The following is a 19,827-nucleotide window of genomic DNA, read 5'->3' on the forward strand; positions in this document are numbered from 1 at the left end:
ATAGTAACCACTACATTCCTATCAATAAGTACCTTAAATGGAAATGAATTAAGTGTTCCAACCAAAAGATAGAGTGGCTGAAAGGATTAAACAAGACCCCTACATATGAAAAGGAAGGGGATGGAAAAAGATATTGCTTTGATGAACCTAGAAGGTATTTAAGTCAGAGAAAGATAAACACTATATGATTTCACTTATATGCAGAATCTAAGGGATAAAAAGAACAAACTAATCAAAAACAGACTCACAAATATAGTGGACAATTTGGTGCCGGACAGAGGGGAGGGGGCTTTGGGGGCCTAGAAGAATGGGGTAAGGGGTTAAAGAAGTACAGAGTAGTAGCTCATGATGGTCATGGGGATGGGGCATAGCCTAGGGAATGCAGTTAGCGTTAATATGTTGGTTAGGTGGAGGGTTGGGAGAGAGGGAGCAATTGGGATCATTTTACAAACTATATAGATGTCTAAACAGTGTACTGTATACTTGAAACTAATTAAAATAAAAAATTTTTTAAAAATGGAAATTATAAAAGGGAACCAGTCAGAAATGAACACATTATCTGAGATGAAAAGTATATTAAATGGAACAAGAGTGAAGGTGATTGACATAAATAGAGAATGGGAAAGCCAAGGAAACTCAATCACAATGGCAAGAAAAAAGAAGCCAAAACTAAAATAATAATTTAAGGAACTTACAGGACACTATTAAAGGTAAAAATGTCATAGGGGTACCTGAAGGAAAACAAGACGTTGAAGAGCTATTTGAAGAAATGATGGAAATCTTCCCTAACCTCATGAAGGAAATAGATATAAAACCCTGGGCAGCTCTGAGAGTCCTAAAAACCAGGAACCCAAAGAGGCCCACACCAAGACACATAATTAAAATGCCAAAGGTTAAATACAATGAGAGAATCTTAAAAGCAGCAAGAGAAAAGCAGTTACGTACAAGGGAGCACTCATAAGACTGCAGCTGATTTCTCAAAAGAAACTATGTAGGACAGAAGGGCTTGGCACAAAATATTCGATGTGATGAAGACCCAGGATCTACAACCAAGAATACTTTATCCAGCAAAGATATCATTTGAATTTGAAGGACAGATAAAGAGTTTCTCAGACAAAAATAAGCTAGAGGAATTTATCAATACCAAGCTATTCAGGAAATGTTGGAAGGACTTCTTTAAGAAGAAAGAACATGTATCAAAAACAGGAATAAAGGATGGTAATAACTACATTTCTATCAACAAGTACCTTAAATGGAAAAGAATTAAGTGCTCCAACCAAAAGAGTGGCTGAAAGGATAAGAAAATAGGACTGCTACATATGCTGCCTACAAGAGACTCACTTTGGATTAAAAAACACAGACTAAAAAGAAGGGAATGGAGAAAGTGCCTTGATGAACCTAGAGGGTATTGCAGTGAACGAAATGGGTTGGGTAGTATCGCATGATTCCACGTACATGTGGAATCTAAAGGACAAAATCAACAATAACAAACGGAAATTCATAGATACAGAGAATATTTTGAGGGCTACTAGATGGGAAGGGGATGGGGAAGACGGGGAAAAAAGGCAAAGGGATTAAGAGGTACAAAAGGATAGTTGCATAATAGGCATGGAGATGTAGAGTGTAGCATGGGGAAGATGGCTAATTAATAAATACGTAAGGGGGAAGAGGGGTACTAGATTTAGTGGGGTGATCACTTTGCGAATTATGTGGATCTCTGATCACTATGCTATAGAAAAAACTGACATATTACATGCCAAATATAATTGAGAAAAAAACTAATTGAATTGTACATGTAAATACAAGCAACTAATTGTCTATTATATTTCAATAAGACAGGAAAAAAAATTCAAGTATACTTCCTAGAACCTCCAGTATCTAAAATTTTGTATTAATGATTCTTGGTTAAGTAAATGATAACTTTTAGAATTAAAAAAAATTAATTTAAAAGTTTGAAATATAAACATTTCTTATTCAAGAACATATGATGAGTATTAGCATTAGTAATGTAACATGTAAATGAATACAGTTCTATCCTTTGCTAATTATTTCATGCATGTAGATTTTAAATATTTGTCAGTTTGGCCTTGTTTGTGTTTCAGAGGACAGAAAATAATAAGGCGAGTTTAAGTAAGGGATGAAAATATATCAAAATATTTGCAAACATGAACAGACATCCTAACAAATGATGATATTCAGTAGTTTCATACTGTCATTTCCATGTGTTTCAAAATTGTGAACTGTCTCTGCTGTTGCCATGTGTTGGTCAGCCCCTACCTACCAAGTCATACTCAAACTCTTTTTCCTATTAATCTGGAAACTCCAGAATTGCCTCTTAGCAGGACAAAGAAGACTCTGTTCAATTATTTCATTTTGGTTGAAACCAAAAGATTATGTTTAAAGTGTGTGTGTGTGTGTGTGTGTGTGTGTGTGTTGGGGATGGGTTAGAGGGAGATTGTGTGTCTCTGCCATTACTTGAACCTTTTGTGGTGTCTAGCTAGACAGGCTTTTTTCCATAAACTTAGAAAAATGATAGGTTGCTTTAAATTTTGCAGTGAATTCAGAATATTTTAAGGGAGAGGCTTGGTGTTTTATATTTAAATTTCTAGAATTTAAACGGACTTTCAACATTATCTTTTTAAATTTGAATTTGCAGGTTTATTATGAGATGTAACTTAATAGTACCTCGTATATTAAGAACACTTGTATTTTAAGAGAATATGTAACAAGTATTTAGTTTTTTTCTTATTTTATATTAAGAACTATTCTAAACATTGTACAATAATTATATAATATTACAGGGGATCTCTACCATTTTTGCAACTTCTTGTGTATGTAACTACTTCAAAATAGTAGTGCTAATAAAAGAACTGAATCTCTGATAAATTTATTTTTATGGAAGATCTACAAATTCACCACATGAGGGCACTCAAAGAATGTCTAAGAAAAATGTACAGTTGAAAAGTTATAGCAATTTAGTTTCTAGTTAAAGTGCTGTTGCTATTATATATAGTTAAATTTTCAAGATGCTCTTCATTAATGTGACCTCCACTCCTTTCCTTTCCTAGGTAACAGGTGTTGTGGGAAGAGCAGAACTTTTGTCATCTATCTTTTTTCTAGCTGCATTTTTGTCATATACCAAATCAAAAGGACCAGATAATTCCATAGGTAAATATCTAGTATTTAATTTTTTTCTATAGCTGTAAAACTTGATCAAGTAATTTTATTTACTTTTAGTGCATCTAAGTAACATGCTACACTTGCAGTTTGTCTTTACATATTATACTACGTTAGCATGTATGGACTTATGAAAGTATGCAATGTCATTAAAATTTTTTGAGTATAGTCTATATTTTATCATGACTATCAAAATTTTTATGATCTAACTTTTTAAAAATTACCCTAGAACATAGGATTTTTAGAGTCATTCTTAGTTCCATCAGCTATTACCTATAAATGATACAAGTACCAATACTTTAGTTGTCTTTCTGTGGATAAATAACATCTCTGAAGGCTGTGAATTATATTGTTTAAGCAAAATTAAAAGGTCAGTCCACCATTCCTCTGCATTTAGATGGGATGTGTGTGTACAAATGACTGCCTAAGAGTGGTTGGCCAATTTGTACCTTTTAAAATAAAACCTACTTTTTAACTCAGTGAACCTTGTGAAATGCTCTGATTTAACCACATGGACACTCACAAGCTAGTGTAGCTGCAGATTCTACAATAAAGGAGCAGACAGTGATCTATCCAAGGCAGTCTGGATTGGCTAGAGCAGAAGTTAAATTTTTTCTCACTCTTCTGCTTTAGATGCAGTCTTTCATAATACCCCCACAGACACATTTAAGATAACCTTCAATGTCCAAGAATTAGTGTTTTGAGTTGTGTTTTTTGTTTTGTTTTGTTTTGTTTTTAATATCTTTGAAGCCACAGTTCCTCTCGATCTTCGAGGGTTGATTTTTGGGAAAGGAGCCAGTGGATCATGCTGGTTCACCACTTCACCAAAACAAAAACCAAATATGTTACTTTCTTTCCCCTTTAACCTGCGTTTCTCAAAAGACTCATTTCTAACCTGAAAATACATGATTTACATATTTCTTTTTCTTATTGTTTCTTCTTTCACAATAGAATATAACCTTCATTTAGGTAGATAACTTTCTCTCCATTTCCTAGAATGGTTCCTGGTACATAGTAGGTGTTCAGTATATATTTGTTGAGGAAATGGTCAAGTACATAAATGTATTTTATTTTAAATTCTAATTGAAAAGGTGCTGAAACCTGCTTTGGACCTCTCTATCCTCTTAACACTTATGCTGCTTCTTATTCCACATTACATAATTTTACGCTTGAGACCACAGATAGTTTCATCATCATCTTTATGTCCCCCGTCTGTCTAATGTATGTTGTACTATGCAGTGATTTTTACTTTGTAATTATTTAATCACTTTAAATTCCAAGTTATTCATTCTCCTATCTTTTTTATAAGCATGATCCATCTCAGGGCCTTTGCAGTTGCTTTTCCATTACTTTGGGTTTCTGCTCAAATGTCATGAGCACCACTTATCTCCCTCACTCGTTTTTATTTCTCTTCATCTTATATTTTTCTCTGTAACGCTTAGGTCACTGTTTGACAAAATATATCTTTACTTGTTTATCATCACTCTCCATCACAAAATATAGTAGATACTTAAAATAACTATTTGAATACATGATTGCTGAAAGTATGTTATCTTTACACATGTAAAATTAGTAACCTATACTTTGAAATTGGATTTGATTTTAATGATTGAAATAACTGTACTTAGAGATTTTTTTGTTTGGTTAACTTATTTAGCAGAGGTATTTGGACAAAATCACGCATGGTAACTTTAACTGCAGAGATCTGATTATAAAAATCAATTTATAACTAAGAATTGAAGAACTGAAGTAACTGGTTTCAGTAAAGCTTTGCCTTTATTAGAGCTATTAGTTGCTGAGATTGAATCCAACATTATGGAAGGCAACCATTTGCTTTCTCTTCCTTGTAGTGGAAATATAAATTAGGATGATTCTCTGAATTTAGTATGAAAAGAACCAAGTTCAGGTCATAGTCTCTTTATGGTTCACAACTATTTTTAAACCTCCAAAATTCTTTCCTCGTCTTTAAAATGGGTACGATTATATCTGCCCTCTTATGCATAGGGTGATTTTTTGATTTAATGACCGTATAAATGAGATTTTACTGGTCATATAAACACTTGATATATTTTTAAATAAGTTTTCAAAATCATTATTTTCTACTAATTTTTAATATATCTATAACCACCGGGTTTTTTATTCTCCATATCATTCATCTGCCAAGCTTATTCCTCCTTTACTCCTTTACTCATGTGTACTCCTTTCCCAATTTTTTCATGTCCTATATATCCTTCAAAATCCAACTTTAGGTTCAACTTGTTGTATAAATAATCATATACTAATTTATTTCCTTTATGAAATTCTTATTGAATTTAGCATGATATTTCAGCCCTTGGTATAATCTAGTCCATTAACATTGATGATTTTGGTCTAACTAGAATATGACACTTTTTTTGAGCAAAGAATACAATTATACTTACTATCCCCACCACTGTTTTGGGGTTTTTTAAAGTTGTTTTTCCTTTCAGTCATTTTAGTTTATAGAGTACTTTAAAATTAAAACACAATTTCAAAAATAGACAAGTTTCTGCATTAAGCACAATGCCAAAAGAAAATATATTAGATTCAGAGTTGTGTTCTTATTTACTCCTGGATTTAAGTCAATTATTTGAGTTTTTGCTTTGATTAATATTCTTAATAAAAACTGAGGTCACACAATCATACTAGCTTTTTCTTTTTTAACTGGAAAAAAAAGAGATGATATTTTCCAATAAGAAAACTGAAGCTCGGAACAATTCCCCAAAGTCACAAAGCAACTTAAGTTACTAGTAGATCTAGAATTACTCTCACAATTCATTTTTCTTTAATCATATTACTACTAAGTAGTGGATATTTACTTAAAGTCGATAAAGTAAGTTTTTTATTTAAGTAGAACTTGCGAATATTCTATTGTGAGTTTTTAAAAGAATAGTATTAATTTAAATGCTTATTAACCTGTTTGTTTTTATAGTTCTTTTTTAGTACGATAGTACTCTATTTTGTCCAGTAGTTTTCAGTTTCAAGTTTTTAATAAATGAAGTATTTGACACTTGTCTGATAATTTTAGTTATTTATTCTTATTTCAAATTGATAGTTCTTTAATCATGACATTCAAGCTTTAACGTTTCTCTTCTCTATATTGTCTACCCTACTTTAAAAGTTAGTATTGGTTAGATAATTTTCCTTTCTACAAAAAATTTTTTAGTTCAAATTTTGTTTTATGTTTCGTTTTGAATATTTAAAGCAAAAATTACATCATTTAAATACATTTTAAAATATAAGGTATGTCAATGGTAAATAATGCAAATATGAATATAGAATCATAAGTAAAGTTTTTTAGTAATGCGTAATAGTTGTCTATCTTAAAATATCCTTTTGTGATATTATAAAATTGTTTTGTGTAGTTTTATATTTTTCTGTTCTTAAATTGCAGTGTGGACTCCAATTGCATTGACTGTGTTCTTAGTGGCTGTTGCAACATTGTGTAAAGAACAAGGAATAACAGTTGTGGGAATTTGCTGTGTGTATGAAGTATTTATTGCCCAGGGGGTAAGGAGAAATAAATTTTCTGGTCGCTATCTTTTTTCCCATTTGAATCCTATTTGCTATAATAAACTTATTTTCTAAGTATATCATTTTATAAATCTGTTTGCCAATGATACCAAAAATTTGCAAGAAATATGCATGTTTTTCCTATACTCACTGAAAATTAATGTTTTAAAACACTTTCAGCTTTTAAAAGACTGATTTTCAAGTATCAATAACGGAATTGTTAAGTAACTTGGAAAAATACACAGTAATATTGTACAATATTATTAATTATTGGTAAGATTAGTGGTTTCAGTTTTATCCTTTATCATTTTCACAGACTGTTCCATATTGATTTTATCATGGTCAATTTCTGTCTTCATTTAGAACGTACTCCATTATTGAAAACACCGTAGTATATTTTTATTTATTTAAAACTTTTTTTCCTTTCCCAGTATACTCTGCCATTATTATGTACTACTGCTGGACAGTTTCTCCGTGGAAAGGGTGGCATTCCATTTTCTATGCTGCAGACACTAATAAAACTCATTGTTTTGATGTTCAGTACACTATTACTTGTTGTGATTAGAGTCCAGGTTATTCAATCCCAACTTCCAGTATTTACCAGGTATGAATTCTATTGTTTTTTGTTGTTATTGTTGTTTTTCCATCCTTTTAAAATTATCTTTAGATTTTAAGTGATTATAAATATTTCAGAAAGTCTTTGATTTTCATTGAGGGTTTTTAACAGCTTTATTGAGTAATAATATTTTTTAAAAACCTGCATATACTTAAAATGTACAAATTAATAAATTTTGAGATAATGTGTACACTCAACTACCACAATCAAAATAATAGTGATCCTCAAATTGGTTAAGTGTTAAATCTTCTATATCCTTAGTGATTTTTGTCTGCTTGTTCTATTAGTAATTAAGAGCGTTGAAATTTCTGACTATAATTGTAGATTTGTCTATTTTTCCTTGCAGTTGAATTAATTTTTGCTTCATGTGTTTTAAAACTCTTATTATGAAGTGCATAAACATTTAGAATTACAATTTCCTCTTGATAAATTGATCCCTTTATTATTATTAAATGAGCTTCTCTATCCCAAATAATAGTCTTCACTCAGAAGTTTACATGTTCTTAATATAGCCAGCCACCCAAGCTATGTTTCGTTAGTGTCACATAGTTTATCTTTTTTCGTGCTTTTACTTGTTTTACATCTATATCATTATATTTAAAGTAGATATCTTATAGGCTGCATATATTTGGGTCTTCCTTTTTTGTTTGGTCAGATAATATCTTTTAATTGAGGTGTTTCAACTTTTTACATTTAGTATGATTAATTGATGTGAACCTCCCATCTTGCTAATTGTTTTCTTTGCCCCATCTCTTTGTTCCTGTTTTTCTCTCTTTCTTCCTTCTTTTGGATTGAGTATTTTTTTATTCCATTTTTATCTCCTTATTGGCTTATTAACTATAAATCTTTGCTATGATTTCTTTTAGTGATTGGTTTAGGCTTTTTTGGTATACATCCTTTGTTTATCGCAGTTTATCTTCAAGGAATATTATAATTGCAAGTATATATAGTATAAATGTTAGCATATGTAGTATAAGCATATGTATAATAAATAAATTCTTATGTAAATATATAAAATTGTTATAAATAAGGACTTATTCTTTGTGGTATTTATATGCATTTTCCTTCAGTATACTTTGTTGTTATTTTCTGCTTTAAACAATTATCTTTGGAAGAGAGTTAAATAATTTTTAAAAGCCCTTGATATTGATACATAGAGTTACCATTTCTGGTGTTCTTCATTTCTTTATTAGATCAAGATCTTCAACTGGTAACATTTTTCTTTGTGACTGAAGGACTTTAAAATTTCTTGACATACAGGTCTGCTGGTGATCAATTCTTTTAGCTTTCATATATAACAATATCTTTATTTTGCCTTTATTTTTGAACAATATTATGCCTAAGTACACAATTCTACATTGACTGTTTTTCATTCAGTACTATAAAAATGTTATTTTGCCATTTTCTGTCTTAAACTGTTTTCCGTGGAAAAGATTCTATCATTCTTTTTGCTTCTGCATGTAGTATGTCATTTCCTATGACACTTTTAGTATTTTAGTATTTTCTCTTTATCAATGTTTCTCTTCTCTTTATTTTTTTGAGACTTAAGTGACATATATCATTGTATTAGTTTTAGATGTATAACATAATAATTTGATATATAGAAAGACAAATGATTACCATAAGTTTAATTAACATCCATCACCATATATAATTACAAACAGATTTTTTGTCTTATGATAAAAACTTTTAACATGTACTCTCTTAACTTTTAAATATATAATACAGTGTTATGTACACCAGGGCTTACTCATATTATAACTGAAAGTTTGAGTGATGATGGTCCAAAGGGACAAACTTCCAGTCACTGTTTATTTTATCTTCTTGTTTCTTGTGCTTGAGTTAATTGAACTCTTTAGACTCTATCGGTTTTACTTTATATATATTTTGGAAAATTTTTAGGTATGCTTGAAATATTTTTTCTGTCTTCTCTCTCCTGTCTTCCTCTGGAATTCCAATTACATGTATATTAGGCTTCTTGAAGTTGTCACACTAATGCTCTGTTTATTCTCTCACTCAAAACTATTTTCCACTATTTTCATTGTGGGCTGTTTTTTGTGTTGTTGTTTAGTTTGTTGTTGTTGTTGTTGTTGTTGTTTCGCTATGCCTTCAGGTTCACTAATCTTTTTTCTTCAGTGTCTAATGGGCCCTTAATTTCTTCTAGTTATTTTTCATCTCATTTGTTTTCATCTCTAAAAGTTTTATTTTGGCCTTTATTTTAATGTGTTCCATGTCTCTGCATGTTCTAGTGCTTTAAAGTTCTTAAAGTTAGTCTACTAATTTTATTATCTGTGTCATTTCTTAGTCAGTGTAGAAGAATAGTTTTTCTCCTCTTGAATTGTATTTTTCTATTTCTTCCCATGCCTGGTAATTTTTAAGAGATGCCATATGTGAATCATTAATGTATTCCTATAAATATTTTGGAGCTTTTTTCTGGGATGCATTTATTTAAAAAAAAAAAAAATTTCATCTTCTAGCCTTGCTTTTAAGTTTTGTTTTGTGAGATCACAGCAGCATTAAGGTTAGGACTAACTTTGCTCCATTACTGACACAAGACTCCCTGATGGACTGAGTTATGAGGATTTCTACTCTGGCTGCTGCGGAACTATTCTCAGTTCTGTATGATATTTGGGAATTTTTATCTAATCTTGTCAGGAGGTACTTTCCTAATCATGTTAGTTTCCCTAGGGCTGCTACAACAAATTACCAGAAACTGGGTAGCTGAAAGCAGCAGAAATTTATTATCACAGTGCTGGAGGCCAGAAGTCCAAAATCAAGGTGTCAGCTCAGTTGAAGGCTCTGAGGAAGAATCTGTTCTATGTCCCTTTCCAAGCTTCTGGGTGATTGCTGGTGTCTTTGGCATTCTTTGCCATGTTGCTGTATCATCGACTCTGCTTCATCTTCACCTGGCCTTCTTTTCTGTAACTGTTCTGTATTCTCTCTTCTTCATGTAAGAACACCAGTCATTGGATTTAAGACACCCTAATCCAGTGTGACCTCATCTTAATTTCACTAAATACAATGGCAAAGACCTTGTTTCCAAATAAGATCTCGTTCTAAGGTGCTGGGTAAACACTAATTTCAGGGAGGTATGATTCAACCCACAGCACTGACCTCGAGTATTTCCTCACATAGTTATGCTGATAAGTTCTGAAAACTGGAGAGATACCTACAGATCTCAGTTTTCTTTCTCAGCAACTTTCCTCTTGCTGATGATATTCTGCCTACTAATTCCAGCCCACTAGGCTCTTAGCTCTCTCAGCTTCATCATCTCAACTTAGAGATACTACAGGACTCCACCTAGGTTCCCTTTTGCAGCTCCACAGATTAAATTCTTCAGGTCCGACTCCCCTCATTTGTCTTCCTTCTCTCAGGTACCACTGTCTTTTGTGTGATGCACAGTGTGTTAAAAAAAAAAGTTTTATATCTTATCAAGTTTTTAGTTGTTTAAGGCTAGAAGGAAAAGTTATCCTAAATTTTAACAATCTACATATCATTTTTTTTCTACTCTAACATTTAGTATTTTTTTCATTTCATCTTCTTCACCTAAAATTTAAAATGAAATTTATAGTAGTTCTCTATTCAATTTTATTTAAGTGACTGACATAACAAGCAAGAATCTTTTTTTTTTCCCCCCCTAACAAAAGGCCAAAATGTTATTCATGTTGTTATCCATGATAGTGCTTTGCTGGCCCTGGTTAGAATAAATTTTGTTCAGATAATTAATTATCTTAAGTTCAATGCTGTCTTTGTGATATTTTTCATATAATTATCCTTCTCAGTAGCATTTTTTTTTTAAAAGAATAATTGCTTTTCAACTTCCTAAACTTTTACCTTTGCATCTAGCCATACTAAACTGAACAACTCATTTTAATATTAAAGTATGGGAAATACATTGAATCGAATATATACTCTATATTTCCTTCTTTACCTCTTAGTTTCAGTGTTTTTGTTCTGTTCTGTTTATCATTCTTATTAGAGAATTTGTTGTCCTATCTCCTATTCTACAGTACAAAAATGTGGTTGATAAGGTGTGAATATATTTGTTTTGTGTATGTCTGGATGGGTATTTGGGGTGTTATATGTAAGTACATATGTCTGTATACATAAACTTTATTACATTACCCTGCAAAGTTCATTAAAATATGATCTGATATGCTTTCACATGAATTCTTTACCTACAGTTCAATTATTAAATCAGCTATCCTAATAAACTTAATCATAAAAAATGGACTTTGAATTGTGAATTATAGGAAAAAAGATAGCTTTGTATTCAGTTTTATTGGTTATTTTGAGAATTCAAGTCTTGAGTCTCAAGATTTATTATTTTTCATATATATATATAGATATTCAATTATGAAAAAAAATTTGTCAAATAGCATTTACTTTTTATCAACCATTTGATAGTTTTAAGAAGACCAAGTCAAATAGTGGTAGAGGTTGATTTTTCATTGACTTACTCATTTTAAAATGATAAATTTGGTTTTTAGAGGACTACATGTTAATATAGCCAGTAAAATTTAGAAATAGCCTAAAGAACTAAAATTCTTAAATTATTCATTTGAAATGTGCTTTAAAATATGATTTGACTTAGTTTTCAGAAAACAGACTAAATTAATGAATTGTACATTAAGTATAAGTATATCATGGCCTGGGGAAATACAAACTAGGAAATAAGCTTGTATGAATATATACTGGGAGAAAAAGTAGAACAAAAATAAAATGTTACATAGGCCTATACAGTTTGTACTCTGTACTGGAAATTTGGTTTTTAGTTCCCTAGAAGTGTAAGCAAAGAGGAAAGGCTCATAAATTATAAAATTTTCTCTGTCTGTGACAAGAGAAAAGCGTAATAATTTTAAAAGCATAATTTTCATTAGCAATTAAAACTAAAAGAAAATTCATGTAGATGAACATTGGTTAGTGTTCTTAGAAGCGTTCATACAACAAATAAAACAATGGATATTAAACTTTCTACTTTTAATAAGAATCATAATTTAATGAAAGTATTCTGCAGAGTTTCATTATAGTATGCATGTATGAATTATGCTAATAACTAACTAGAAATAACCTGCTTCCCCTTCAATCAGTTCTTCATGAATATTACTCTCAACTAGACATTTTATAAAGATTAGACAGTTTGAACTCTGGCAAGAATCTGAGGTATTCATAAAAAATATTTGTTTTCTATTTAATCAAATTACATACAAAATATTGCTTTTATTATTGTTCAATGTTTTATTTATGTTATTTACTAAATTTGTGTTTAGAAGTGTTTCAGTTTGAATGACATTTTTTTCATCCTTCATACAGGTTTGATAACCCAGCTGCTGTAAGCCCCACTCCTACAAGGCAGCTAACTTTTAACTACCTCCTTCCTGTGAATGCCTGGCTTCTGTTAAATCCTTCAGAGCTCTGCTGTGATTGGACCATGGGAACAATACCACTTATAGAGTCATTTCTAGATATTCGAAATCTTGCCACATTTACTTTCTTTTGCTTTTTGGGGGCTTTGGGAGTATTCAGTCTCAGATACCCTGGTGATTCCTCCAAGACTGTTTTAATGGTAAGAGACTGCTCATTTTTCAGATGATATTACATCTTGTTGATCACTTAAGAGACCATCAAATATTTTTTTTAGAAACAATCTTTTTTTCAACATTATCCTAATTTGTGTACTTATTTTAGGTTTTTCTAAAATTATATATCAAAATTTAATATGCAGGCATAATTTGATATATATAACATACAAAACAAAAACTGATTATAAATTTCTCTAATTGGTAGGAACTCTGAAATCATGCAGCATCCTTTTTGGCATAATTTTTTAATATTTCTTTTACCTAACTAGATTGTACACTTTTTGAAGAAATGGGTTATATTATATACTTTTTGGTTTCCTTGACACAGAGAAGAGTGTCGTGTAAGACAGCAGTCTCCAACCTTTTGGACAGCAGTCCCCAACCTTTTGGGCACCAGTGACCTGTGCTCTTCAGAGAGTCTAATGCCTGATGATTTGAGGTGGAGCTGAGGCGGTAATTCTAGCACTGAGGAGCAGCTGTAAATACAGATGAAACTTCGCTGGCTTGCCCACTGCTTACCTCCTGCTGTGTGGTCTGGTTCCGTACAGGTCCATGGCCCAGGGGTTGGGGACCCCTGTTGTGAGATATGCATCTAGAAATATATAGCTCTTCAGTTCTCAATAGCAAGATTTTCATGACTCCCTGCGGTATTTCTTACTATGTTCAAAGAACTCTGATTGTTTGAAAAGTCTTTTGTTATTTTTCTGAAGTCTGTTTCTTTATAATTTTCTTACTCTGCCTTCTTACTCACTTCTTACTCATAACAGTTCTGATGCCTCTTCCTTTAAATTATTGAAAACAGTAATCTTTAACATTCTCTTTTGTGCATTTACTATATGCCAGAAAGTATTTTTAATACTTCACAAATATTTCATTTCTGACTGGAGCCATTAGAGTCATTTATTCATTCAGTTAAAAGTTTTTATTGTAATCTATGTACCAGGCAGCATTTTAGTCACTAAGGATATGATAATAAGAAAAAATAAAGGATCCTTGTTTCTAAGGAACTTTAATTCTATAGAAAATTGAAGCCAATCTCTGAGATACAGAAAAGACTGAAAAAATATAGGGTTTGGGGTAGATCATATTTACTATTACCTTTGATCTGTTGAGTCTGAGATACCTTTGAAACATCCTAGGAGAGATTTGAATATCACTTTGTACCTAAAAAGGAGGAGAAACCTAAGCTACCCATCAAAATTTGATTGATTGGCATAGTAATTGAAACCAGGATGTTTATGAGAAGAGCTATGGAGAGATTATAGAACATTCTTTCTCAATTAGGATTTGTCACTTCTCTCAAGGATGGTAACAAGCTGGTACCTAGAATTTCATTCATACACATAATACATGCCTTAGAAAATAGTTTAATAGGCTGAATAGAGTGAAAGAGAAGAAGACTACAAGCAGGTCTTGAAAAACTCATATTTAGATGCATAGAGGAGAATGAACCTGTGTAGGTGATAGACCAGATAGAAAGATAGCAAAGTGTTTCAAGAAAGACCATGGTAAACACTAATAGATGCTGTCAAGTAGAAAAGTTGGATTTGACCTCTTTTAGGTGTGTTAGTGACTTAAACGAAATTTATTTCCGTGGAGTGATTTAATTAGGAGATGAGGAAGTGAATGTTGCTTGTGTAGATAACCTTTTGAGGTAATTTAACATTGAATATTTCAGAAGATGAGACAAGCTGGAATGTATTGCCTGCCTAAGAAGACTGCAAGTTAGGTAGTGGCTTCAAGCGTAACAGACTACTGAACTTAGATAGGACTTGGGGAAAAATAGAGATCTAGAATTGGTGGACTTTCAGAGGTGAGAGTGGTTGATCAGGGGGAGACTATTGATTGAGTCACACTTAGAATCACTTTCATTGGAACGCTCTGTTGGCTGACTTTTAGAAGCAAGGAGATATCACTAATGGGTTGGCTTACAAAAACATATTTTTAAGTTGAAATATTGATTAATTAAATGGAAAACCAACTACTTGTTACCATGGCTTCAAAAGTCTTTTCCTTAGAGTGTGGGAATTTGTTTTATACCTGAGGAACATAATGAACGGTTGTGGTAACTTAAAGATGTGTTGTCAAAGGAGAATATTTTTAAGGATTTAAGAGGCAAGAGTATGTTTAAAAATAGGTAGAAAGTATGTGGCTGAGTAAATAAAAGAAGGGATAATTAATAGTGAGATTTGTGTGGAGTGGGGGTATGTAGAGCTCAAGTTTGACCTGAGATACATGGAGATACCTTATGGTACAGGAATGATGGAAATGAGCATGAATGTGGATGCTAGTAGGTTTAGACAGACTTGAAGGGAGTTTCGTTTTATGTCTTTAGTTTTCTCTAAGTTTGGAAGTGTGGTCACCTGCTGAAAGTGACACGGGTCGAAAGTTTGAGATAGTCAAGATTCAAAATAGTCAAGGAAAGTTAGAGTGAACCTATCAAAGAGCCCTAGGAATACTGAGCAGTCTTAATGGTCAATTCGAAGTTAGTGATCATGGATTTTTGAGATTAATCTATTCAGCTTGGCAGCTGCCGTAGTGCTTTATTGCTCAAGTAAATACAGACAAAGCAGACATATGGTAGAATACATCCAAAGCTGAGGTTCTGCTAAAAGAAAAGTAATATAAGGAGGAGCAGATGAATTTAAAGTTTTAGAAAATAAAAAAAAATGATATGTGATATAAGCTGAATAAAAAGTAGAGGATAGTGTCAATGAAATAAATATAGATTTATATAAATTATATCTTATGTGCAAAAAGAGGAACATTTGTGACCTTAGGTATAGCTGCTTTAAGTATAGTCTTAAACATTCTATTTTTAATAGGGATATTTTTTGAAGAACTCTAGAAGGGATAAGTAGATCAAAAGAGTACCTAGTTAGTACTCTTTACTATGTTAATCACTTATTAAATAAGATGTCATAAGTACCTCAGCAATATAATTATTAATCCCCATTGTATTATAAAGAAGCAGTCACAAGGTGAACAGTCACCTTATGTTGCATAGGAAGTAAGAAGTGAAACAAATTTGTTACCAAACTCTTTTTCTTTCTACTACCATCTTTCCTTTTAAAGAGAATTTACATCACTGGAAGAAGGAGATTGTGTTACTCATTGTTTAACTAAGTTGGCATACCTTAACAAAGAGCATATTAGAACTTCTCAGTAACTTAATAATCATTATCCAACCATTCTTTATCCAAAAACCAGTAGATTTTTTGAGAGATTGCTTTTCTTTTTTGTGTAGCTTATGTATCAGTCCCTGATGCATCTTTGGATCAATTTAACAACTCAGTTCTTTCAAATGAACTTGCTTTAGTGTAGCCATGAATTAATAGGGAATATTTTCTTTAAAAAAAAAAGGATTACATGGTTAGAAACATATGTTTCACAGCTAGCTGGTTATTTTTATCAAGCACTTCTAATAGAAGTTGAGTTATTTCTTTTTGAATAAAAAAGAAAACATTAAAATTTCAGACATAAATAGATATGATACTAAGCAATTTGATGGTAGTGCTTTTCATATTCAATATTGCCTCATTACAAATCATTAAGTTGTGATTCATGGAAAAAGTATTCTTTTCAATGTAGAGACATCTCTACATCTATATTTCACTAATAAAGTATAATAAAGAAAAGACATTCTTTTCTCTCAAACTGTTAGAAGACTCAGACTTTCGGAGCTGAAGAAACAACTTATTCGATTAGGTACTATAAAACAAAACAGGGTAACAAAATATGGAAACATGTTCTGATGACAGCTGCTTTCCACAAGTTATTTGTGTGGTAGTTATTTGTATTCTACCTTTTGTAATGGCTTTATAACCTAGAAACCATATGCTTTTCAAAATGGCAAAAAAAAATTTTTTTTTAAATAATGTACAGTGGTAGAATTTTAGAATTTTTTATTAGAATTTCTTAGAAGCCTTAGAATAAAAGAATAAAAGACTTGATTTAAAGGGGCAGTTTTATTTTTATACATATTCTAAGCCTCTGTTAAACATGTGTGACTCATCAGAATATTATGCAAAATAATGCTGAGGTACAGAAGTGGTAGTATACTGTCTTATCTGAAACAGCTTATCAATTTCCAATATGCTGCGGTTACTTACTATATTGAAATTATAAAAACAGGCTCATTTAGCTATTTTGTCAACCTTTGTGATTTTGTGGTGTTTAAACCTATTAAAATCTTTTTTTGTCCACTTATTTTTACCACATGCATATTATATGTATAAAAATTATCAGTCTTATTTTAGATGCTTTCAGAAAATGTTTTTTTTTTTTTTTTTTTACTTAATTGGATTAGCCTTAATTATAAGCGTTAGCATTCAATAAGACTTTATCTCACCTGTTGACATACATTTTTGTTGGTTGTTACCATCCCTAAGTTGCCTTCTTTAGGTTTAAATTAATAGTCTTTATAGTATTATTTAAAATGGTCACCAGTACATTATCCAAATTAAAGGATAAAATGTTTGGATTTGACTGTTGAATGTCCATATACTTTTTAATTTACTATCTTTTTCTTTGTAGGCACTTTGTTTAATGGCATTACCATTTATTCCTGCATCGAACCTTTTTTTTCCAGTTGGATTTGTTGTTGCTGAGCGAGTATTATATGTTCCTAGCATGGGGTTCTGTATTTTGGTAGCCCATGGATGGCAGAAAATATCAAACAAAAGGTGAATTTATATTTTAGTTCATTTAATGCTGACTGTAGAATCAAATATACATTTAAGTATTTAAAATATTTAGTTCAATTTTGTCAAACTTTTAAATTTTGTTTATCATCTTGATAGTCTCCTCATTTTTCTGTAATTCAAGTTAGTCAAGCTCTATAGCACCTGCTGCAGTCTTATGGTCTTCATATTTACGTAATTTTATTTTACAGCCTGAGACATAACATATTTTGAGTTGGACCCAAATGAAAACAAGGATATTATTGAGACTAAAGTTAAAATGACCATTGCCACTTCCATATACAGTGAACTAAGATATAGTCTTACTAACTTGAGTGAGTTGTATTGAGTTAATAGGATATGTAAAATGTATATAGTAAGCAGTCTGTAATTTCTTGCTATCATTACTGTCTTTATCATAATCACCATATACTATCTTCATCATAATCACCATGTCCTAATTGCCTTAAACTAACAGTTAAGGAACAGAATAGTTATCATATCGTCTACTAACACAGATAACAACCTGCCTCCTAGTAACTAAATCTAGTCAGTTTTTTTAATTTAAAATTTATTTCCCTGGCATTTGTAAAAAGTTTCTCTCGATTCTCTTTCACATCTGTTCATTTCTGCCTCAAATCTCTGATTCTTCTTGCCATACCTGCTTTTTAAATTTTTTTTTATTTCTCAGAGTTCTACTCCTAGCCATTTTTCTCACATGGCATATTCTTTCTGGATGATCTCATCTATGTTCACAGTTTTCACTACTATCTACCAAACCTTTTCTCTTAGCTTCCACACACATATCTAGTTATAATCACTACCAAATTGGGAATGCCTACCATGTGCCAGGTGCCATGATAGACCCTTTAGATTTGTTTTTTTTTTTTTTCATTTAATCTTGACACTACTTAACTCTATTTTGCAAATTTTAAAACTGAAGCTCATCCAGGTTACCTGAGTTATACAAGACCACACAGCTAGTAAACAGCAGAGTCTCCATTCACATGGATATCTGACTACTTCCAATGTCTATGTACTTTCTGATCCTTACCCTCCTATCCTGGTTAAATGGATCTGTTAAAATGAAAGAAATTAAACTGTATAACCGGGACAGAAACATGGACTCAGAACATTAATACTAAATTAGACCATAGGGATTATTGAGGTATAATCATCTTTTTATAGATGAGGAATTGAGCCCTCAAAACTAGCCTAAAGTGTATAAGTAATTTGCATCTATTTTATAAAGAGTTAAGTTTACCATGACTTTTAATAAATCTAGCTTTACAATGTAAAATTATTCTAAGAATTTTGTGACAGTCCGATACGTAATTGTAAGCAGAATATTCAAGTTGTAGATGAAGGTACAAAGGACTCTACATATGAAAAGTCATAATTAAAAGCTGATTTTATTTTTTGTTATTAAATCTCAACAAAGCTTTTGAAATAAAGTCAAATATTGGAATACTTAATATAACTGAAGACTGAAGTAGAAGATGGTATTCATAATACCTAAATTTTTTGAGTGTTGTTCCCTCTGAATTTGGATGATTATTAGAACTATCCCTATTCTTTAAAGTAAATTCAAACATTTGAAGATATTTAACATATTTCTTACCTCTGTTCTAAAAGGTAAAATGCTTTTGGTGATATAGACAATGTTTTTTTGTTTTGTTTCTGTCTCAAAAACAGTGTATTAAAAAAGTTATCCTGGGTTTGTCTGTCTATGGTGATACTCACTCATGCCTTAAAAACACTCCACAGAAATTGGGATTGGGAGTCTGAATATACGTTGTTTATGTCAGCCTTGAAGGTAAAGTATTATCCAGAATGACAGTATGTCATCAATTACTTCTTATAGCTATATCTAAAATACTTTAACTTTATTTTTAGTTAGACAATAACTGTCAATATTAAGTACTTCACCAAAAGATTAGTAAAAATTATTTGTTCTGTATTGTAACCAGTGCTCTGAATAGTACTTACCTGTATGTCCACAGCATATATGAATAGTTCCCTAAGTGCTATAGAGTTGTTAGAAGCTCAAATAATAAAATATTTAAATAAGAATACTATATTTTATTGGTTCTTAAGGTACACATTTTAAAATCTTAACATTGCTGAAATTAGAATAAATCTTACAGTGTGAAAGGCATCTTATAGTTAATTAATGATCTTTTTTCTTATTGGTACATAAAATAAAGGCAAGTTTTAATAATTGATGGCATCTTAAATT

The 19,827-nt window shown here is 31.3% G+C and overlaps 1 protein-coding gene across 4 annotated transcripts in view; it reads left to right on the plus strand.

Moving 5' to 3' along the window:
* The window catches only part of TMTC3 (transmembrane and tetratricopeptide repeat containing 3), a 54,396-nt gene that overhangs the window by 16,240 nt on the left and 18,329 nt on the right, over window positions 1-19,827 (plus strand). For all 4 annotated transcript variants that reach the window (XM_011361752.2, XM_023531549.1, XM_023531548.1 and 1 more), the window contains 6 exons: window positions 3,069-3,168; window positions 6,590-6,705; window positions 7,140-7,312; window positions 12,638-12,890; window positions 17,443-17,591; window positions 19,284-19,404. In XM_011361752.2, coding sequence (XP_011360054.1) covers window positions 3,069-3,168; window positions 6,590-6,705; window positions 7,140-7,312; window positions 12,638-12,890; window positions 17,443-17,591; window positions 19,284-19,404 — 912 coding nt within the window. The remainder of the gene's footprint in view (window positions 1-3,068; window positions 3,169-6,589; window positions 6,706-7,139; window positions 7,313-12,637; window positions 12,891-17,442; window positions 17,592-19,283; window positions 19,405-19,827) is intronic.

The sequence above is a fragment of the Pteropus vampyrus genome, unplaced genomic scaffold (assembly GCF_000151845.1).
Source record: "Pteropus vampyrus isolate Shadow unplaced genomic scaffold, Pvam_2.0 Scaffold70, whole genome shotgun sequence".
Lineage (NCBI taxonomy): Eukaryota > Metazoa > Chordata > Mammalia > Chiroptera > Pteropodidae > Pteropus > Pteropus vampyrus.